The 19,899-nt window shown below is 36.8% G+C and overlaps 2 protein-coding genes across 18 annotated transcripts; both read right to left on the minus strand.

Moving 5' to 3' along the window:
• Positions 1 to 2,423: 2,423 nt before the first annotated feature.
• Positions 2,424 to 7,273, minus strand: LOC137711992 (uncharacterized). 17 transcript variants are annotated; one of them, XR_015953401.1, is made up of 11 exons: positions 6,916 to 7,273; positions 6,519 to 6,641; positions 6,377 to 6,399; positions 6,186 to 6,301; positions 5,611 to 5,649; positions 5,078 to 5,156; positions 4,857 to 4,898; positions 4,698 to 4,743; positions 3,616 to 3,950; positions 2,862 to 2,974; positions 2,424 to 2,658 (listed from the first exon to the last, which is right to left on the minus strand). XR_015953401.1 is itself a non-coding variant. In XM_088679914.1 (9 exons), the coding sequence occupies exons 4-9, from the start codon at positions 6,210 to 6,212 to the stop codon at positions 2,524 to 2,526; spliced, it is 372 nt and encodes a 123-aa protein (XP_088536040.1). In that variant the 5' UTR covers positions 6,213 to 6,301; positions 6,377 to 6,399; positions 6,519 to 6,641; positions 6,916 to 7,254; the 3' UTR covers positions 2,424 to 2,523. The 17 variants fall into 17 exon arrangements, 3 of the variants coding, with proteins under 3 accessions (XP_088536040.1, XP_088536042.1, XP_088536041.1); XR_015953405.1 differs by having other exon boundaries at positions 3,616 to 3,929; positions 6,916 to 7,272; XR_015953403.1 differs by having other exon boundaries at positions 3,616 to 3,935; positions 6,916 to 7,272.
• Positions 7,274 to 7,955: 682 nt separating this feature from the next.
• LOC137743406 (RNI-like superfamily protein) lies at positions 7,956 to 10,995 on the minus strand. Its single transcript, XM_068483290.2, has 6 exons — positions 10,736 to 10,995; positions 10,496 to 10,626; positions 10,149 to 10,318; positions 9,707 to 9,784; positions 9,104 to 9,248; positions 7,956 to 8,504 (listed from the first exon to the last, which is right to left on the minus strand). The coding sequence occupies exons 1-6, from the start codon at positions 10,839 to 10,841 to the stop codon at positions 8,091 to 8,093; spliced, it is 1,044 nt and encodes a 347-aa protein (XP_068339391.2). The 5' UTR covers positions 10,842 to 10,995; the 3' UTR covers positions 7,956 to 8,090.
• Between the last annotated feature and the right edge of the window lie 8,904 nt (positions 10,996 to 19,899).

The following is a 19,899-nucleotide window of genomic DNA, read 5'->3' on the forward strand; positions in this document are numbered from 1 at the left end:
GCTTGAGGCTTCTAAGATTTAGGTGTCCTAGTCTCTTGTGCCAAGTCCAGGTACATTCAGCTACACTAGTTTTCAATGCAACTTGATCAGTTTGCATTAAAAACAAAGGGTAGCACCTATTACTTTTCATCTTAACCTTGATAACCAGACAATCAAGTGAAGGACCATCAAAGATACAACACTCTCCTCCACCAAATAGCAAATAATATCCATGTTCGTCCATCTGTCCCACACTCAACAGATTTTCCTTCAAACCAGGTAGAAACATGACTTCCTTGATGCATTTACTACCAGAATTTGTATCAATTATAAGTGAACCTATTCCAGCAACATCTACCAGATTTCCAGTGGGCATTTGTACCTTTCCAGTGACATTTGTCCTTACATCCCTAAGTAGCTCAGCATTTCCAGTCATGTGGTTACTACAACCACTATCAATGTACCAGTTTTCATTCACCTTGACCTCAGTAATTGCACTGTTAGCATAAAACAGATTACCTGTCACTTCTGCCTGATTAGCACAGTTTGCCTTCTGAACAACCTTGCCTGCTGTGCATTCTCTAGCCCAATGTCCAAACCTATCACAGTTGTGACATTTGGATTGCCCCTTGTATCGACATTCTCCAAAGTGAAACTTAGAGCACACTTTACACTGTGGTTTAACTATATCTTGCTTCACATACCCAGAAGAGTTTGAGTTCTGTGTAGAATTAGTGAATGACCTCTGTTGAAACTTAGGCTTAGATTCCCATTTCTTTCCCTTCGAATTCAAGTGCTTATAGGATTTGAATGTACCAGATTGAGCATTTCCACTGGTTTGTCCTTTTGAACTCACAGAGAATGAGGCAAAAGCCTTTTCAGTGACATCAACATTATGCAAATCAAATCGTTGTTCTTGACTCTTCAAAATTGCTACAACCTCCTGCAGTTCTACAGTTTCTAAGCACTTGGTATTTTCAATAACTAGACATATGGGATCATATGGTTTACTGAGACTAATGAGCACTTTCTGTACAAGCCTTTCATTAGACAGATTCTCACCAAATGTTTTCATCTGATTGATCAATTCATTTAGCCTAGTAAGATACCCAGACAGAGTTTCATCATCACGCATCCTAGCATACTCAAATTCACGTCTCAGATTTTGTAGTTTCACAGATCTTACCTGATCACCACCATGGTACTCACCATATAACAGATCCCATGCCATCTTCGCAGAGTCTGCATTGGCTATTCTAGGGAATATCTGATCTGAGACTGCGTTCTGAATAATACCCAGAGCTTTTGCATCTTGCATATATGCTGCGACCATTTTCTCATCGTCTTCTTCTTCCTCTGAGCTTCCTTCAGCCTTCTTCTTCTTCTTTGTTTCTGAGATCGTAATCCCTTTTTCAACTAATTTCCATAACCCATGAGATTTGAAGATCGTCACCATCTTGATTCTCCAGAACTCGTAGTTCTCACCGGAGAAGATCGGAGTTCTCACCTCAGAACTTCCAGGTCCAGCCATCTTCGAGCTTTGATGATGCGAATATAAATCGAAATCGAGTTTTGTAAATTTCCAGCAACGTCACCCAACCCGGAACGAGTTCGAGTGTAGCTCGATTGGTTTTACGCCCAGATCTCAAACAATCGATCCTGGCTCTGAGGCCATGTTAGCGTTTTGAAAATGGAAGAAGGAAAAAATGCACTGAGAATGAAGAAATGCTACTATTCTCTCTGCAAGTTACAGAGGAACCTTTTCATTCTTTTTGTAAAGTATATTTTTTCACACAGCACGCACAATCGTGCAAAAGGGAATAACTCTGTTAACAAGGCTTAGCTGGGTACACACACCAACAATACAATCTCAGCCTTACACTTGTCATAATCTAAGACTAAGTGAATACACAATTAGAAACAAGGCTTATTTACTTTAACTTTACTTAGCTCACAGCTTATACACTAATAGGGCAAACCATATACTGCGTGAGGCAAGATATACGATCACCATTGGAAGATAAGACAAGGCCTTTGACAATTTCCTAATGAAAGTGATGCAGATTATGTTGACCTTCCTCTTTCTAAAACTCTTTACACAATGTTTGGACGAAAGAAATAAATATGGAATTTGTCAAAAGCCAAAATTATAGATTAACATATATCAATTCTTTTATTTGGATTCATAAACATAGAAATTTAGAATTTCCAAGTAGAAAAAAACTTGGAATTTGGGACACTGACTCCCAAGTTTAATTATCATGAATAGGTGTTACTAGAAATTTGTACCCGCACGATGCTGCGGGATTTAAAATTATATGAGATATTTTATAGCTTCAAATTTCATAAATAATGTTGAGTGAAAACAGAGAATTACGAATGGCAATGCAATTTATATGTATTATCATGAACGGATACCAACAGAAAAATCTATTCCTTCAAAGTGCAAAGAAGAAGATAATTGTTCATTCAAAAAGTTGGACTAATAATAACTGCATAACTTACAAATCCAGCATTGAGAGTATACCAGTCAAACAAAGCTTGCTACATGCTAAATAAAGTTGAATGTAAAGCTTGGATACCAGACTTGTTCCTAGCTTGAGGAGTTTCCAAGGAAGGAAAATTTGACCTTTTGTTGTAATAAATTCCAGAGAGTGTCTTGGACAGTTGTGAATACAACTGCAAAACGTAATAAAGACAATTAGGCAATGATTAAAAAAAAATCAAAATTGAGTTTGGGAGAGTGGAGAGAGAGAGAGAGAGGTGGTAATTTGACTTGTGAAATTATCAAATCAAACATTTAAATGAAGTTTAATCAAAATTTAGAACAAAATGTTAATTAGAAATGTGTTAAAATAGAAGTAAAAAAGATTGAAACTTGCCTAATGTGATGTGTACAATTTTACCATCTGTTTGTGAAAAATATACTGCTGTGACATGCCATATGTTGATCTTGCCTTCTTGGAAGTGATATTAGTCGTTGATTGCCAAGTAGCTAAAATATGTACAATATTTTAAATTATGAGACAAATTATTATGTCAAAGTTGTGTGATAAAAAATAATTTATATTTCTATATTGACGCAAGTTATGATTTTAATTTGCATATTCCTTGGTGGAGTTATTCTGTGTATGAGTTTCTTACATTCGTCATCCATGTTATGTGAAAAGCTGATTCCAAGTTGTGCAAGAAGTCACAAAGAAATGAAATATAAAATTGGACCAAAAGGAAATTTGAAAAAACAGAAGTAAGAAAATATTATTTCAGTCATTTTCCAATCTTTGAATTGGAATGACACAGAACATATGACTAAAACTTTTAACTTTCTAGTTAAAGTCTTAACTATTTTATAAATTTTTATCAGCCAATACTGGAAAATGAATGTAAGTACTGCTGAAGGAGGCAGACAATAAAAGTCGATGTAACATGTAAAACCCAAAACGTTAAAAACATAACATAACTTTTTCAAAGACAAAAATGTTGCAAAGGGAAAAAATGTGGTCTGCAGAAAATCTGAAAATGAGAAAAATCGAATTTGATAAAACTGTATTTGAAGAGAACTATTAAATATGTAGTGAAAACAAAATTAATACAGTTTTTGCAAAACAAACTCCATGAGTGATTTATTCAACCAACCTGAGTTTATTTGACCATAATGAATGTCATCTTTGATTAATATCATCTGCGAGAAAACATTTTGCTTTCTACACATCAGTAACCACTCATCTCTAGAGGCAGTATCTTTCTCTAGCTCCGCGAAATCCATGCATTGCCTCCTTTTTTTGGATTTCGCTTGGCTTGGATGAGAGGTTTTAGACCTGTTGAGGTGAAGGTGGATTCTACTACTGTTGTGACTCTTGTTAATCAGCAGGATAATTTTCTCCATCCTCTCCACATCCTGATTTATGACTGCCAAGCTTACTTGAAGATGGACTGGCAACTCTCCTCCTCTGCTTCTTCAAAGCTCAAAACTTTCACGCTCAATGGATCAAGTAAGCCTTGTTTTTAATACCCTTTTGGAGTTTGATCATTAAGTCTGTTAAATTTTTTATTTATTTTTTGTCTGATTTGAATTTGTGGGTTTTGTCTCCCAATATCAAAAGCTTATAGTTTTATATATGTCAGTAATAATCCACAATATCTCAATTTTTTTTCCAAGCAAAAATAAATATCTCAACAAATCAGTGCTTCATTTGGTATTCTTCTTTCCAGTTCCATATCAAAATCTATTTACATCCCTATGTTCTATAAAGAACAATTGATATGAAAAAATTATCTTATTTTCATCCATGTAGTATATATAATACACAGTAAAAAATTATCTTATTCATCGCCAAATATTTGATTTTTTGCTGTGGTTTGTTATTTTACCGAATTTGGTTGTTGATATTTCGTATTTTTTATCGTTCATTTGTGTTCTATTGGGGTTGTATTTTGCTAGAATTTCATAGAATTTGATTTGGCTGCGTGACTGATTGGCTTAAAATTTTGTGAGATTAAATATTTCTTGAATTTGATCATTAGATTTCCCTTTTTTTTCTTCTTTTTTTTTTTTTTTTTTTTTTTGCAAATATCTTGTTTTCTAGGTCCCAACTTTTGACATTGTTGTTCAGTACTTCACTCTTCTTTACAGCAAAGAAATGTTTTTCTTGTACCATGCATAGGGTTTTTAGAAATGGATCAAAACTAACATGAGATATAGAACTTCTGTGCTTCACTTATTGATTGGGTTACAATCTCAGCATGAGAAACTCACTCCATGATCTGAAAAACATGGAAGAATTATATAGCTACAGTAGACAAACTAACCTACGATTTTAGAAATACAAAGTAGGATAAATTTGCTACATGGAGATCCCACAACAGAACCAACTTACAAATATTCTAAACTCCATCCAAAATTCAAACCGTCTGCAATTCTATACAAAAATATAAACTTGTATGACAATTACTACAATTTGAAGTAAAATTTAACCTATGCAATAGTTGAATTTAATAACTCAACAATATTAATATTCTCAAGAGAAAAAAAAAAACCACAAAAAAAATAAAACCCCATATAAAAAAATCCAACACTTTGTACAGAACATAGGCTTACCTTTCTTCAAGAACTGCAATTGAAATTGCAGCAGTTGCGTTTGTTGGGTGGTGGGAGTCATTTCGCTGTGCAAGAGTTGCTGAAAATTTACCAAAATCTTAGTAAGATAAAGAACAAAAATAGTAATCACAAAACTCAAATTTAAAGCATAGTTTTGTAGCTCCTAAATTTTTTCTAAAGAATGCAAACACTCTTGCCTATCTCAGATGGCTATAACTCATGAATCCAAATCTCATTGAATCAAGCCTATTCTCTTAAACTAAAGATGAAATTGTTTCATGATCTGCAACTAATATGATTTACAACTAAAAAATAAAATTAATCAACTCGAAATCAAATATAAATCCAATTCAATTTAAACCTACCAAGCATAACAGAACAAATCATAGATAAACAATCAATCAAACAGAACTGAATGAGATTTAGCTCCTTCAAAAATTTCACATTAAACCCAATTATAAAGCACAAAATCCTACCCAAAAATGAAAACAGAGATAAAACAAAGCAAAAATCGAACAAAAAGGGATGGGTACCTCTGTTTTTGACTCGAGATCTCTGCGCGCTTTGAATTTCTGCACACAAAATATATTACTTTATGTAACACTTGATAAAATTTGGAAGGTCCTTATATAATAAGATTCATGTTTGCTTATGATTTTTTTTTTTTTTAAATTCCCTTAGCAAGAGGATTAGTAATGGTAAAGCTAAAGTTTGGGGATTCATGTGTGATTTGGCTTTTGATGTTCAAATGACGGAGAACGAATTTGTCAATGTAAGTTGGCAAATATTTGATCGAGTAAAAACTATGTTTAGCCACAAAATACTATCATGTAGTCAGATGGAAGCATTAAGGATTAATTTTCATTAATAGTATTCGATCTATTTGCAGACATTTTGTATGATAATCCTTTTTGGGTGGTTAGTCAGATCAATTAGGGATATATTTAACTAAAATGGTAACACATTTTAACTAAAATGATAATACAATTCAATATCCTTCTCCTTGAATTGGAGATTAAGTAGAAAATATTACCCACAAATCATCCACACATATTCATAATTATGCATGAAAAGTAGAAATTCGAAAAGAAAAATCTAAATCACTTACATGGCAGGTCTTCAGCAAGAATAGCATTGCTGCAACCAAAATTGATACCAATAAGCCGTATGAATCTTATTGATTATGAGTACCAATTCTCTAGATTGAGCACTGCGGGGTAAGATCTGCACTTGTGGGTAAAATCAAATTAGGTTCTATTTAATCATAGGTGCACCAGAAAATTATAAAAATTTTCATACCTTTAAGTTTCAACGTTTTTACTCTGGAATCCAAGAAAAACCCATATCAGATTCTAAGTGGGTTTATCACAAATAATAATTTAATCAGAAATTAACACTGAAAATAAATCAAAAACACAAAAAAAAATTGAAATTTCCGTACCTCTAAGTTTCTGGGTTTTTACTGTGAATCATATTGAGAACTAAGGGCGCAAATTGCTGGAGGAGAAGACGAAGAGGGAGGAAGCACGGATTTGTTTTGGCGATGAGTGGGAAAGCACGTCAACTTCCAAAAAAAAAAAAAAAAAAAGGAAAAAAAAAAAAGAAGGGAAATCTAATGATCAAATTCAAGAAATATTTAATCTCACAAAATTTTAAGCCAATCAGTTACGCAGCCAAATCAAATTCTATAAACTTCTAGCAAAATACAATCCCAATAGAACACAAATGAACGATAAAAAATACGAAATATCAACAACCAAATTCGGTAAAATAACAAACCACAGCGAAAAATCAAATATTTGGCTCTGGGTAGTTGAGAAGAAGTGAGATTTAATTACCTGTTGAAGGCTAGAGAAATTGGGTGCACGATTAGGCAGCAAGGAGATCGCAAAGCAGAGACCAAAAAGATGAGGAAGCAGAGATCGAAGGGATCACGAAGGAGAGATCGAAAGGATCAGGAAGCAGAGATGGAAGAGATCGCAAGGCGGAGTGTAGGACGCATGATCGAAACCGCCAACCCGTTGCAGAGTAGCTGAGAATTCTGTGTTTCAAGTGTTTTCGGCAGTAGTCGAGAGATTTCTACTGGAAACCATGTGGAAACCATGGCCAAAACCGTCATTTTACTGTGGAAAACACAAAAAAAGCTAGACTTGAAGAGCAGATGAGGGGCAAAAACGGAAGAACACTGGCGAAGGAACAGTAAAAAGGACACAAAGGGAATTAAACAGAAAGTTAGGCGTTTAGGATATATATAATTTCCAAATTTCTGTGAGTGAGAATTTAAAAACAAAAAATTCCCTTGTATTTTTTTAGGTTAACAAAAAAGAAAATTTACAAATTCTAGAAAATAAAATTCCGTCATTTCTGTTTATGTCATTTTGAAATTTTTTTAGTAATCCAAACACAATGTTAGGTTTATTTTCTTGTGTTTTTAGAAAGACCGTAATTTAGTAGTGAAATAAGAGAGGGATTGTGGTATTACTAAATCTGGATATCTGGGTTTGTTTTCTAATTAAAAATTAATGCGAGGTTGTAGTTTTATTTGGCTTTTTGAGCATTATCAAATGAATTATTGGTTTTTCGAGATTGCATCACGGATTAATCAAACGAAGTTTTGGAATTTTTGAGTTGATTTGTTAGTCCCTTGCATCTTTTATGTGCATTGCTTGTCCTCGTTTTTAGGGTTGCGTGAAAATACCTGCAGGTTGGTTCATTGGAACCGATTATTTTGGTTTTGGCACAATCTGAAATTTAAATTGGTAGCATGCGATACTAATAACCCACACTATTTTTTAAACTAAACCAAAATAATCCACACTAAACTAGCAAAATAATAGTTTATGATGGTTTTTAGTTAAATTAAACTTAGTCCAAGCCATTTTCATTAAAGCTCCCTTCTTGAAATTACTAGTTGCATGTGCATAAGCCACGAACAGTACAACACATATTCATTTAGCAGCAAAGTTGACGAAAACCTGGTACATTTGAAGGTAATGCAAACAAACAATATGTGCTAGTTCCAACTGTGTAGAGATCTGCTCGCTCGTGAGGCTAGAGCGACTGCCTTTGCTCTGGTATCCGTCATCACCCAGTCTCTCTCCGCACGTCGCTGATGCTGCCTTGCATTTTTGGCTCTCTTGGGGGCTAACCGAGTATCCCTTTCCTCAAATGCACGTCTAAACTTTTCAGCCACAGACAACTCCACGGGGCTGGAAAGAGATGAAGGTATTGCCTTTGGTGTAAAACCACGCACCGCCCATGTTTTGGGATCAATATCCTTGACAACAGAATCATCCAATTGGATGTCTGGGAATGCCTCCCTGGGAACTTGGGTTCCCCTTAATCCGAAGGGTGATGGCTTTGGATTTACTGTAATGCGCGGGCATTCGGTGGCAAATCCCTCAAGAGAATCATTATCAATCTTTGGCTGCAAAACATGAAAGGAGGAATGAAAACATCACAAGGCAGGAACAGATAAAGAAGCAGAAAGTGATTCTCCTACTTGTTTCTCTAAGGGCAGAATAATTGAATGGTCATAGCCGACCACAAACTTGTGCACCGCTTGCGGACCCAACTAATTACTAGTAGGGGCTGTAGCCCCCTATTAAATTTCCTTTATTTTATTCAATCTTCTATATACATCTAAGCTTTCCTTGTGACACTGTTTTACACATCCCTACTCTTACTATTGCTGACATGCTACCATTTGAAGCCCAAAGATGGAATCCATTTTTTCTTTTTAATCTTTTCCAACCTTTCGGATAAGTTCACACAGAGAACCGAAGAATGTGTCCATTCTATTCATGGCATCGGGCATGGGATCACAACCTGTCTCGTTACAAGTTATCATTTGGTAATGCAAAGCATGTACGCGTATGACCATAAAGGGAAAGTCAAGACAGTCAAGCATTCTACTATGTAGGGAAGAGATGAAACCACTTCATCATAACATAGTGGTCACCAAAGATCAAAGAAATTAATCATTGATGAAGAATAATATCATAAAAGGACATGTTAAGTACATACCCATACAAGCCAACGCAATGACTCTGCACCATTCACAATTTCTGCAGTATTCAGTTCTTCCCAGGAATCTCCCTCTACATCATTCAACTTCGGTTTAAATACATCCAAGCACCTGCGTGCAGTGTGGTCACTCCTAGGGCTCCCTCTGCAATTCATAGCCTGTTATGAAGTTACTGGTAGTCAAACACAATATTACGGGCCACTAAAAGCACAAGGGGTGGAACCAAAAAGTAAAGATTACTTGGCCTATACTAATTTTATTTAGTGGACAATTTCATATGATGATTAAAAAGCAAAGGACAATGATTTTAGAAGCACGATATACTAAACAACTTCATATCTTATTATGATCAAATTGTTATTAATTCATTCCACAAGGTCAAGGTACAACTAAATTTTTCTACTTCGCAGTTAGAAAATTGAAAGTGAGTCACATTAACAACAAAGGAAAGATAGAAAAAAGCAATCGGGTCCAAAGTCACTCTGGTTACGGAATCATTTCAATCACAAAAGCTCTAATCAAGACCATGGCAAAGATTGATGCGCATATAGAAACTTGTAATGAAGTTTAAAATATTTTTTTAGTTAAGGAAAGGTGTTTACCCGCATCTCAACGTCTCCAATGATTGGCAACGCTGCACAAGTTCAGAAACTCCAGCAGCAGTGATTTTGTCACACCGACTGCAGAAGAAATGTCTCAGTTTAACCACATAGTTTCTTCAGACAAAACAAACTAAAGAGTTTGAAACCAAAAAATATGTTGATTCCTTAAGTATTATCCAATCGCTACTCAGGTGATTGAAACAAATATTAACTAAGACCAACAATTTATATACATTTGTGCCTCAAGGTTACTATAAACTTAAATACAGTTACAAAGTATCACACTTCACGGATTGGACATCGAAGCTAAGACCAACAATCATCCGATTTCTGCTAAAACATTTCATCTTCTCCATGTTCAAAGTATGTTGGTGTTACTCAAATATCTTAATTAATCCACAGTTAAGCCGATACACGATATTATCACACTGAGCATCCGTACCTAATATCAACAGCTTGAAGTGACCCACATATATCGGCCACTTTTGCTAACCCAAAATCCGAAACATCTGATGCCGAAAGGTCAAGACTTTTCCATGTGTGATCAGCCAAAGAGACAATAACATCGTCGTCGAGTAACTTTCTTCTTCTGGCAATTGCCACCAGTGCCACCTACCATATCAGAAATTGCAAAAATCTTGAGATTTCAGAACCAGCAAATGTTAATTAGCTTCACATGTAAACAACAACCCATCCACAACAAAGAAACCCATCACAGTTTTTTCCAAAAGAAAACAAATTTACAGAAAAAAAGTGATATGGATTTTACGAATAAGGATAGAGAAAAACCTTTATATCCGGCGGAAAGTTAAATGCAATCTCGGCCAAGTCGGGGATGATATCCTCCAAATGCCTGCCGACGATTCCGATACACAAACTTTGTAAACTCGGAGGAGTCTTGGCCCTTTCAAGCTGTGTTCCTGCCATGGATATTTCAATTAAGCTCACAAATCGTGCATATATACATACATACACATATATCTGTGCGTGTGTAAGCATTTGAAACAAATATTCAACTTTGGGACGTACTGGAGGATTGGATTGGAGGGATTTGGGGGCTGGGATTGGATTTGGAAATCAAATCCAACTTGTTCAACGAATTCGTAATCGAAGCGATGGCTCTTCCTTTTTCCATCAAAATCAAAAATCAAAGACTTTCTTCCCCGACTTTCAAAATCAAAATCAAAATCCCTAAATCTAAAGCCGCAGGAGACTATTTTCCCGACTTTTCCGACTTTACAAAAAGAAAGAAGAGAGAGCTAGGCCTAGCTGTAATCAGATTTAAAGGTAAAAATAAGTTTCATACGTTCAACTCATATTAGAAATAGGAATGTGGTTGAATAAATTTTAAAGAGTCTAAGAATGTATCTTATATTTCTATTAGGAGGAGATTACCTATTTAATGTTGTAATCTTAAAGAGAAAGGTTTTTACCTATCCTACTACTATAAATAAAAACACAATGAGGTGAATCAAAGACACCTCATAATTAAATCAATCTCTCTTCTCTCTCAATATTGCCGAACCCCTCTCTCTCTCTCTAAACCCTATATCATTCAATCAAATAGGCCTACAATACATTATCAGCACGCTATTGCCAGCAGCTGAGGAATTGACGCATCATAGGAGGAGGCTATCATCCACCACATTCAAAGGCTTATTCGTTTTCTGCTAATCAGGTACGCTTAAAATAAAGGAAGATATTTGAAATGTCCACAAAGCATGAAAACATTCCCCATGATGCATGAACCCCTCTATGTTTATATTTTCCCTTCAATATGGATACTGTATATGTTCATATATTTGTCTATATATATATATATATATATATATTTGTTTCTTGTATTGCACAATTAAATTGTTATGTAGAATTTGTGAGTCAAAATATATAAAATAAATTAGAAGCATATTTAGGATTTCCTAAACCTTTAGGGATTTTGAAAACTATATGGGAATGGGAAATGGTGCGGCATACCACTGCACCATCACGATGGACATAGCACCAGGCCACGACCTGGATTTCAACTCGGCAGGGCCTGAAGCCCCACGCCCAAAACGCTGCCAGCCTAGATTGGCTAGGTCCATTCATGCATGTTGCAACCTTTATGGTTACTGGGCTCACTGCCTGCCCCGACCTGCATTCAATCCAGCTCAGTTAGCTAGGATTTTCCCACGACCCGCGTCCCATGCAGCCAGCCCTCGCGGCTAGGCTTCCCACGTCAAACCTGCAAGCTTTTGAGCTTTCTCCCGTGCCCCCCTCCCTCGGTCTAACTTCGAAACCCAACTGCGGCTGGGGTTTCCCTTCCTCACCCGTGGCCTACAACCATCACTCGAGGTCCTTTGGGCCTTGCCTTATGCTTAAGGCACCTAAACTCGTGCCGTATTACCCATGGCACTAAGCCCAAATTATTTTGGGGTTATATTTTTCGACCAATAATATTATTTTAATATTATTTTGCTTCTACAATCGATCCCGTATGGCCCAATTTATTGAATTAATTAAAAGTGACCTACAGTCCATTAATCTGATAATGAATCCAAAATTATTGACCTGAAGATCACTTTTGGACATTAACGATTCAATAATTTATTTTTATACTTTGAACCGTCACATACTTTCATAGTAACGAAGCTCTCACACTTGAGTTCCCGAAGAACCTCAAATCCACTATATCCAAATTAGTATATTGCATTCTGTGTTTCTTGCAGGAACCTCTCATTATGAACTAATTGTTCATAAAAACTAAATTGAACCTGTAGTTTCAAATTTAGTGCCCTTGAAACCTGAAGTTTTCATTCAAAACAGACCACATGAAACCCGTAGTTTTCATGCATAAATTAAACCATTACATGTCTATAGAACCTGTATGTTCTACGATATATGTCTATGGCTTACCATATGACTAATCACGTTTTCTCTCTCCGTTTTAGGGACATGTCGAACTTGAACAAGCTCGATTTCTCCGCTCTAGAAGTCTCTGGAAGAAACTATCTGAAGTGGGTACAAGACGTAAAGCTCCATTTAACTGCAAAAGGTATTCGAGCCACCATCGAGGCACCTATCGTTGACAAACCTGTTGACGAAGCTCAGAAGGCTATTGCAATAATGTTCACTCGAAGACACATCCATGATGCATTGCAGACTGAATATCTCACTGATGAGGACCCACGTACCCTCTAGCTTGTCTGGCCGATCATTTTGATCACCAAAAAGACATATACTTGCCTGAAGCAAGACACGACTGGCAGCATCTTTGCTTCTAGGACTTTAAGTCCGTGAATGAATACAACTCTAAAGTTTGTAGAATCTGTTCTCTGTTGAAATTCTGCAAAGTGGAACTAACCAAATCAAATCTCCTGGAGAAGACCTATTCAACCTTCCATGCCACTAATATTGTCCTGCAGCAACAATATAGGCACAGAAATTCACCAAGTTTTAGGATTTGATCTCTGTTTTACTTCTCGCTGAAAAACAGAACCAGTTTTTGATGAAGAATCATCAAGCTCGACCCACTGGCTCGAACATCGTGCCTGAAGCACATGCGACCTATTCTAGCAGTCATAAACAACGAAAGAACCATCGTGGCTGTGGCAATGGGTGGCAAGCCCAACCACAAGCCTAAGGTCAACAGAGTGCTACACCTAAGGGAAAAATTGCCATCTAGCAGCGTCCACCACTCACCCCTAAGGTCCCAAACTTCAAGAACAAGGGCAAAGCTCCCATTTAGGCTGCTTCTCCTGAACTGGTGGATCAAGGGATCATTAGTCACGCATATGCGGAGCTTCCCTTGAGGCTATTGTCATGTATCATTCCCGTTGTGGGTCTAACCTTGCATATGTGGATCATCCGGAAGATGCAACTACATCAATGGAGATATCAGATTTTCAGGAGGTGTAAGCGTCTATGGATGAATAAATTAGACATGTTTTTTTAGGATGTTTACTTGTAGTGGCCGAAACCACTAGGAATGGCCGGCCCTACCCCCCTATTTTGCTTGGTTTATGGTTTAATTTTGAACAACTTTTCTATGTATTTGGAATAATTTGTTTGGTTTTGGTTTGTTTTGAATTATGGATTGTTATTTGAATGGATATTATTTTCTTGAATTGCTTAATTGAATGAATGGACTTACATCTATGCATGTGACCAATTCAATCAATTTATTTCTAGGTATGTCTAGTAGGGAAGTTAGTTGTCTGGCAGATAGTACAACCACGCACACCATCTTGCGTGAACGACATTATTTTACTAACTTAATACCCAAGAAAGCTTTTTTAACAACTCTCTCAAGCCCATCCAACCTAATTGAAGGATACGGAAAGGCACGTATCATGTTGTCTAATGATAAAATCTTGACTATTAAGGAAGCACTCTATTCTTCACGTTTCAGAAGAACGTTGTTGAGTTTTAGAGATATTTGAGATAATAAATATCATATTGAAACCACTGAAGATCATGGTTCTGAATTTCTTTGTATCACTTCATACGAATATGGCCAGAAGCATATTCACGAGAAGTTGGAACAACTGCCGAGTGGGTTGTACATTACAAACCATTCCCAGCATAGAAGCCCACAATGTGGCCGACCCTATGCCTGAGTTCCAGGACACTTTGTTGCTTTGGCATGACTATTTGGGACATCCTGGACGTGACATGATGCGATGTATCCTCAAATCTTCTCACAGGCATAAGTTACATCCCTATGTTGGAGTTTCGCCATGCAAAGCGTGTTCTTTAGGGAAGTTGAATACTTAACCCTCCCATACAAAGATTATTCACGACCCCCTTAAATTTCTTCAGAGGATTCAAGGGGACATTTATGGACCAATCCAACCAACCTGTGGACCATTTAAATATTTTATGGTGTTGGTTAACGCATTGACAAGATGGTCACATGTTTGCTTGTTGTCCACACGCAACGCGATGTTCGCTAAACTGTTAGCTCAAATCATTAAGCTAAGGACTCACCACCCTGATTATCCAATTAAGTCAATTTGACTAGATAACACTGGAGAGTTTACATCACAGACTTTTGACAATTATTACATGTCAGTAGGGATTGATGTGGAACATTCTGTGCCCCATGTTCACACCCAAAATAGCCTGGCAGAAGCTTTCATAAAGCGCATTCAAATGATAGCTCAGACTTTGGTTATGAGAACCAAATTGCCGGTATCTGTCTAGGGCTATACAATATTGCACGCAGCTATGTTGGTCCGCCTAAGGCCAACTACTACTCAACCATATGCACCGTTACAGTTTGGCGATGCATTCTCATACTTAGTAGCTACTGACATCATGTTTGGCGATGACATTGAACCACGTTCCGTCGATGAATGTCGACGTAGAACCGATGGGTCAAACTGGAAACAAGCAATCTAGGTCGAACTCGATTCGCTTGCGAAACGTAAAGTGTTTGGACCTATTGTTCCTACACCACCACGCGTGAAGTTTGTTGGCTACAAGTGGGTTTTAGTGAGGAAGCGTAATAAGAAGAATAAAATAATGCGATACAAAGTAGCGTAAGGCTTCTCTCAGTGCCTAAGGATTGATTACGAGGAGATGTATTCCCCCGTAATGGACGTTATAACGTTCTACTACCTAATCAGTTTGGTAGTTTCCGAAAAATTGAATATGCAGCTTATGGACGTGATAACCGCGTATCTCTATAGGGATCTAAATACGAAAATCTACATGAAAGTTCCAAAAGGACTTCCATTAACTAGCTTAAATAGTTCTAGACCACGGAACACTCTCTCAATTAGGTTGAGGAGGTTATTCTACGGATTAAAACAATCTGGGCGGATGTGGTATAACTGTCTGAGTGAATATTTGACAAGTTAGGGTTATGTGAACAATGAACTATGCCCATGCATGTTCATAAAGAAGTCACGTTCCGAATTTGCAATCGTTGCAGTTTATGTCAATGACATGAATCTCATTTGGACTCCCGTAGAGCTTGAGGAAATTGCTGCACACTTGAAATCGGAATTTGAGATGAAGGATCTTGGGAAAACTCAATATTGTCTCGGCCTAGAGATCGAGCATTGTTCGGATGGAATCCTAGTACATCAATCGAACTACACCCAAAAGGTGTTGCATTGTTTTAATGAGGATAAAGCGAAGCCTTCGAGTACACCCATGGTCGTTCGGACTCTACATGCTAAATGAGATCCCTTTCGTCCAAATGAGGATGAGGAAGAGATTTTGGAACCCGAAATTCCTTACCTAAGTGCAATTAGAGCTTTATTGTACTTGGCTCAGTGCACTAGACCCGACATCTCCTTCGCAGTGATTTTTTTGGCAAGATATAACAATGTGCCCACACGTAGGCACTGGAATGGTGTTAAAGACATTTTCCGGTACCTCAAAGGTACTACAGATTTAGGCTTGTTCTATACTCACGAATCTCCAAGTTTTGCCGCCCCCTATGGCCCTTGGATTGATTCTCGCCGTGTTAGTTACGCAGATGTTGGATATCTATTTGACCCACATATAGCATATTCTCAAACGGGTTATGTCTTTACTATTGGAGACACCGCTATGTCTTGGAAGTCTACCAAGCAAACACTAGTTGTGACTTCGTCTAACCATGCTGAGATTCTCGCCCTACATGAAGCATCGTGTGAGTGCTTTTGGCTGAGAGAAGTTATAGAACATATTTGAAGCACAAGTGGTCTTACATCAGTCGTTAACCTTCCTATGACGATCTTTGAAGACAATGCAGCATGTATCGAGCAGTTGAAGAAGGGATACATCAAGGGGAGACAACACCAAGCATATAGCACCAAAGTTCTTTTACTCACACCAGCAGCAGCATCATCAAAACATTAAAGTCAAGCAAATCCGTTCCCATGACAACCTGGCCGATCTCTTCACCAAGTCGTTGCCCAAGTCTACATTTCAGCAGCTCGTCCAAGAAATCGATATGCGTAAATTATCTGAGTTGAATCGCTTGTAGTTCTCTCATTTAGAAGTTATGTTTAACTCAGAGGGAGTATCTAGAAGCATACTCACATGATTTTAATGTACTCTTTTTCCTAAGATTAGAAGCATTTTTCCCACTGGGTTTTTGCTACCTAACGAGGTTTTAACGAGGCACCCATCCTGGGATGATCATACTCCGTTGAGTTTACTTCCTTCATCCAGTTTGATGTTCGTTTTTAGATATTATGCATACTTATCACTTTTCTCCTTAGTTTATAGGTTTTCCCCATACCTTGGGTTTTACCATAGCAAGGTTTTGTGAGTTTTACTACAAATGCATACTTCACTTAAATTTGAGACTCACGATCACCAGTTGTGCCGATGACTTCATCAACTATTCTACCTTATCTGCTGAAGATCTGATGCGATGGTTTGTTGAGTATTTACACACTGAAGGGGGAGTGTTGCAGTCATATTTAGAATAGGAATGTGATTGCGTAAATCCTAGGGAATCTGGGAATGTATCTTATATTCCTATTAGGAGTAGATTACCTATTCAATGTTGTAATCCTAAAGGGAAAGGTTTTTACCTATCCTACTACTATAAATAAATGCACAACGGGTTAAATCAAAGAGACCTCACAATTAAATCAATCTATCTTCTCTCTCAATATTGTTGAAACCCTCTCTCTCTCTCTAAATCCTAGGCCATTCAATCAAATAGGCCTACAACATCATGGACATATTAATTCGATATAGATCGGCATATAAATTTTCATAGGAGCATTTTCGAAGCATTTTTATTCACCATCTCCTTATCATACACTTAATTATTTGACAAATGTCTAATTATTAGGTGTATGACGCATGCCCTATAGTTAAGATGATTAGCAAAAATGCTTCTGAATTTTCATATATCCAATTTGACATATGAAAAAAATGTGATGTCAAATAATCTTTTAATTATGAAAGTAGCCTTTACCGCAGCGGTGGAAGGGAATTAAACACTTGCATGATAATCTAAGTTCGAACTCCGTCGGTGGCTAATCTAACAAATCTATGTCAATTAGTACTACAGTCTAGTGATATTTCTCTTCACTCTTAAGTGAGAGATCTTAAGTTTGATTATGGTCAAATGCAACTTTGAGCTACATTATTGCTAGTCCATTGTGAGGCTAAACCCACTTCCTCTCCCTTTAATATAGATAATATCGTTTGTTAAAAAAAAATCTTTTAATTATTTATTATGTGAGTCCCAGTAATGCACGAAAATGAGTCCTATAAATATCACTTATAACTAATAAAAACGTATGAGCTAAACTGTTATTGAATTAATATTTGACATTTATCTATGGACATCTTCATTGGAAATATTTATAGCATTAAGGGTAATTCAATATAGGGCAAATAAGCAAAGAACTTATTCTCAGTTATGCCCTTATACCTACAAAAATCTCACGTTGTTGCTACATTTTATGTTGTTTCTCTTTAGTCCTCCGTTCTTCTTTTGTGTTTTACTTGGCTCTATTTTGTGTTTTCCAGAAAGGTTTGAATTACTCTCTTAAAGCAAGTTTCATCTTGAGACAATTCCCTTTTCCATGGAGCAAGATGTTTGGCTATTTCATTTGACATGTATAGTTTGTTATATAAGCTAGTACCTAACACGAGTAGCCGTCATCAAACAAGTATTTCAAATGTTCAACCACCGAACGGCTCAACATAAAGAATTTTCTTTTTCTTAAGAAAATCGCTATATTCACTCTCAAGATCATCGACTGCCTTATTTTTGACACCACTAACTCTAAGGATTGCAACTTTCTGCACCTCTCTTAAGTGCAGTGCACCCATAAACCAATGCTTTTTCTAAATGATTACGTGACGGTGTGATATAATAATGCGTTCCACTTTTCTCATGAATGTGTCAGGGTAAAGTTGATAAGTGAGGAAATAAAAAGAGAGGAAGAAGCTTTGCAGGAAGATCTATATTCTGCAGATAGAAAGTTTTCTGAGTATTATAATGTATGAAAATAAGAATCCATGTTTTTGTTCCTGAAATCTCAAACTGGCCTAATTTCGTTTGTGAGATTATGTGACGTGTGTTCTCGCACAAACTAGGTTTTAGAGCAGATGCTGGGAGTTTTGATCAAGTTGATCGAGGATTTGAACTTGCAACACCAACATAATTATGTAAGCTGCTTACAACGCTTGTGATGTCAATGTGATTTCAGCACTTGGATTTTCGATATGCATTTAACATTTTTGCAAGTATCCTTTATATACGATTCTGTTTTTCTTGTTGAGCATTCTTGAACTTTTGTTGTTGTAATGATTTATAGGACGAACCACAAAAAACATGGCTGTGCAAAAGGTGTGAGACCATGAGCGCTAAACTGAGGTTCGTTGCCTGGTTTTCTGTATTCTGATTGATTGCAACTCAGCAGTGACTACTGACTGGATTTATGGTATTCGTTTATTCTTGTATGATGGTATTAATCGATTCTACATGATGAGGATATACCCGATCATATTTCAGGAAACTGGAGTATGCTCTCGTAGGTCAAATGTATGCTAAGGACTCTGTACCAGCTCTACATAAAATGAGGTACTTATCGATTACATTGTCGAAAGTAGTCATCATATGTACAAGCTTACTAGTTCAAGTTTCTTTAAATCATGTCATTCGTTATAGGAAGTATCTCATCGATGCGTCGGAAGAAGCTTCAGTTACGTATAATAAAGCGGTATGTTCTTCTAACTCTCATCTGTTACCCTTTCCTATCCTCCTCCTATAGTTCTTGATTTTGGGCTTTTCTACGGGATTTTGTAAGATAATCTTTGTTAATTAACTCATGTTTCATCGTTTTTTAACCAGTTTACCCACCTTCGTGAGTATCAGGGTGTAGATCCTCACTTCGATCAAGTTGCGCGGCAGTATCGTGATATTTTTTTTTTTTTTTTTGAAACCCAGCAGTATCGTGATATTGTACAGGTAAAAAATAGCAATGCTCAGAGTTGTTCATTTATCTGGTTCCTCTGCTAAAATCTTTGAGAACAACTTTCTGGTACAGAAACTGGAAAACATGCAATGGACGATCCAGCAAGTTGAAATGGACCTGAAACGCCTCCCAGATAACCTGAATGCCTAGAATCCGCTTGTTTCTTTGGCGGTTTTATTCAGTTTTCCTATTTGTTGAAATCGGATCTAAACCGATTTATTCAAATAAAACTTTCTCACCCAGAGATCTGTCCAACCTGTTTTCGGCTTC

This window comes from Pyrus communis, chromosome 11 (assembly GCF_041283825.1).
Source record: "Pyrus communis isolate YQ-2024b chromosome 11, ASM4128382v1, whole genome shotgun sequence".
In the NCBI taxonomy this organism is placed as follows: domain Eukaryota; kingdom Viridiplantae; phylum Streptophyta; class Magnoliopsida; order Rosales; family Rosaceae; genus Pyrus; species Pyrus communis.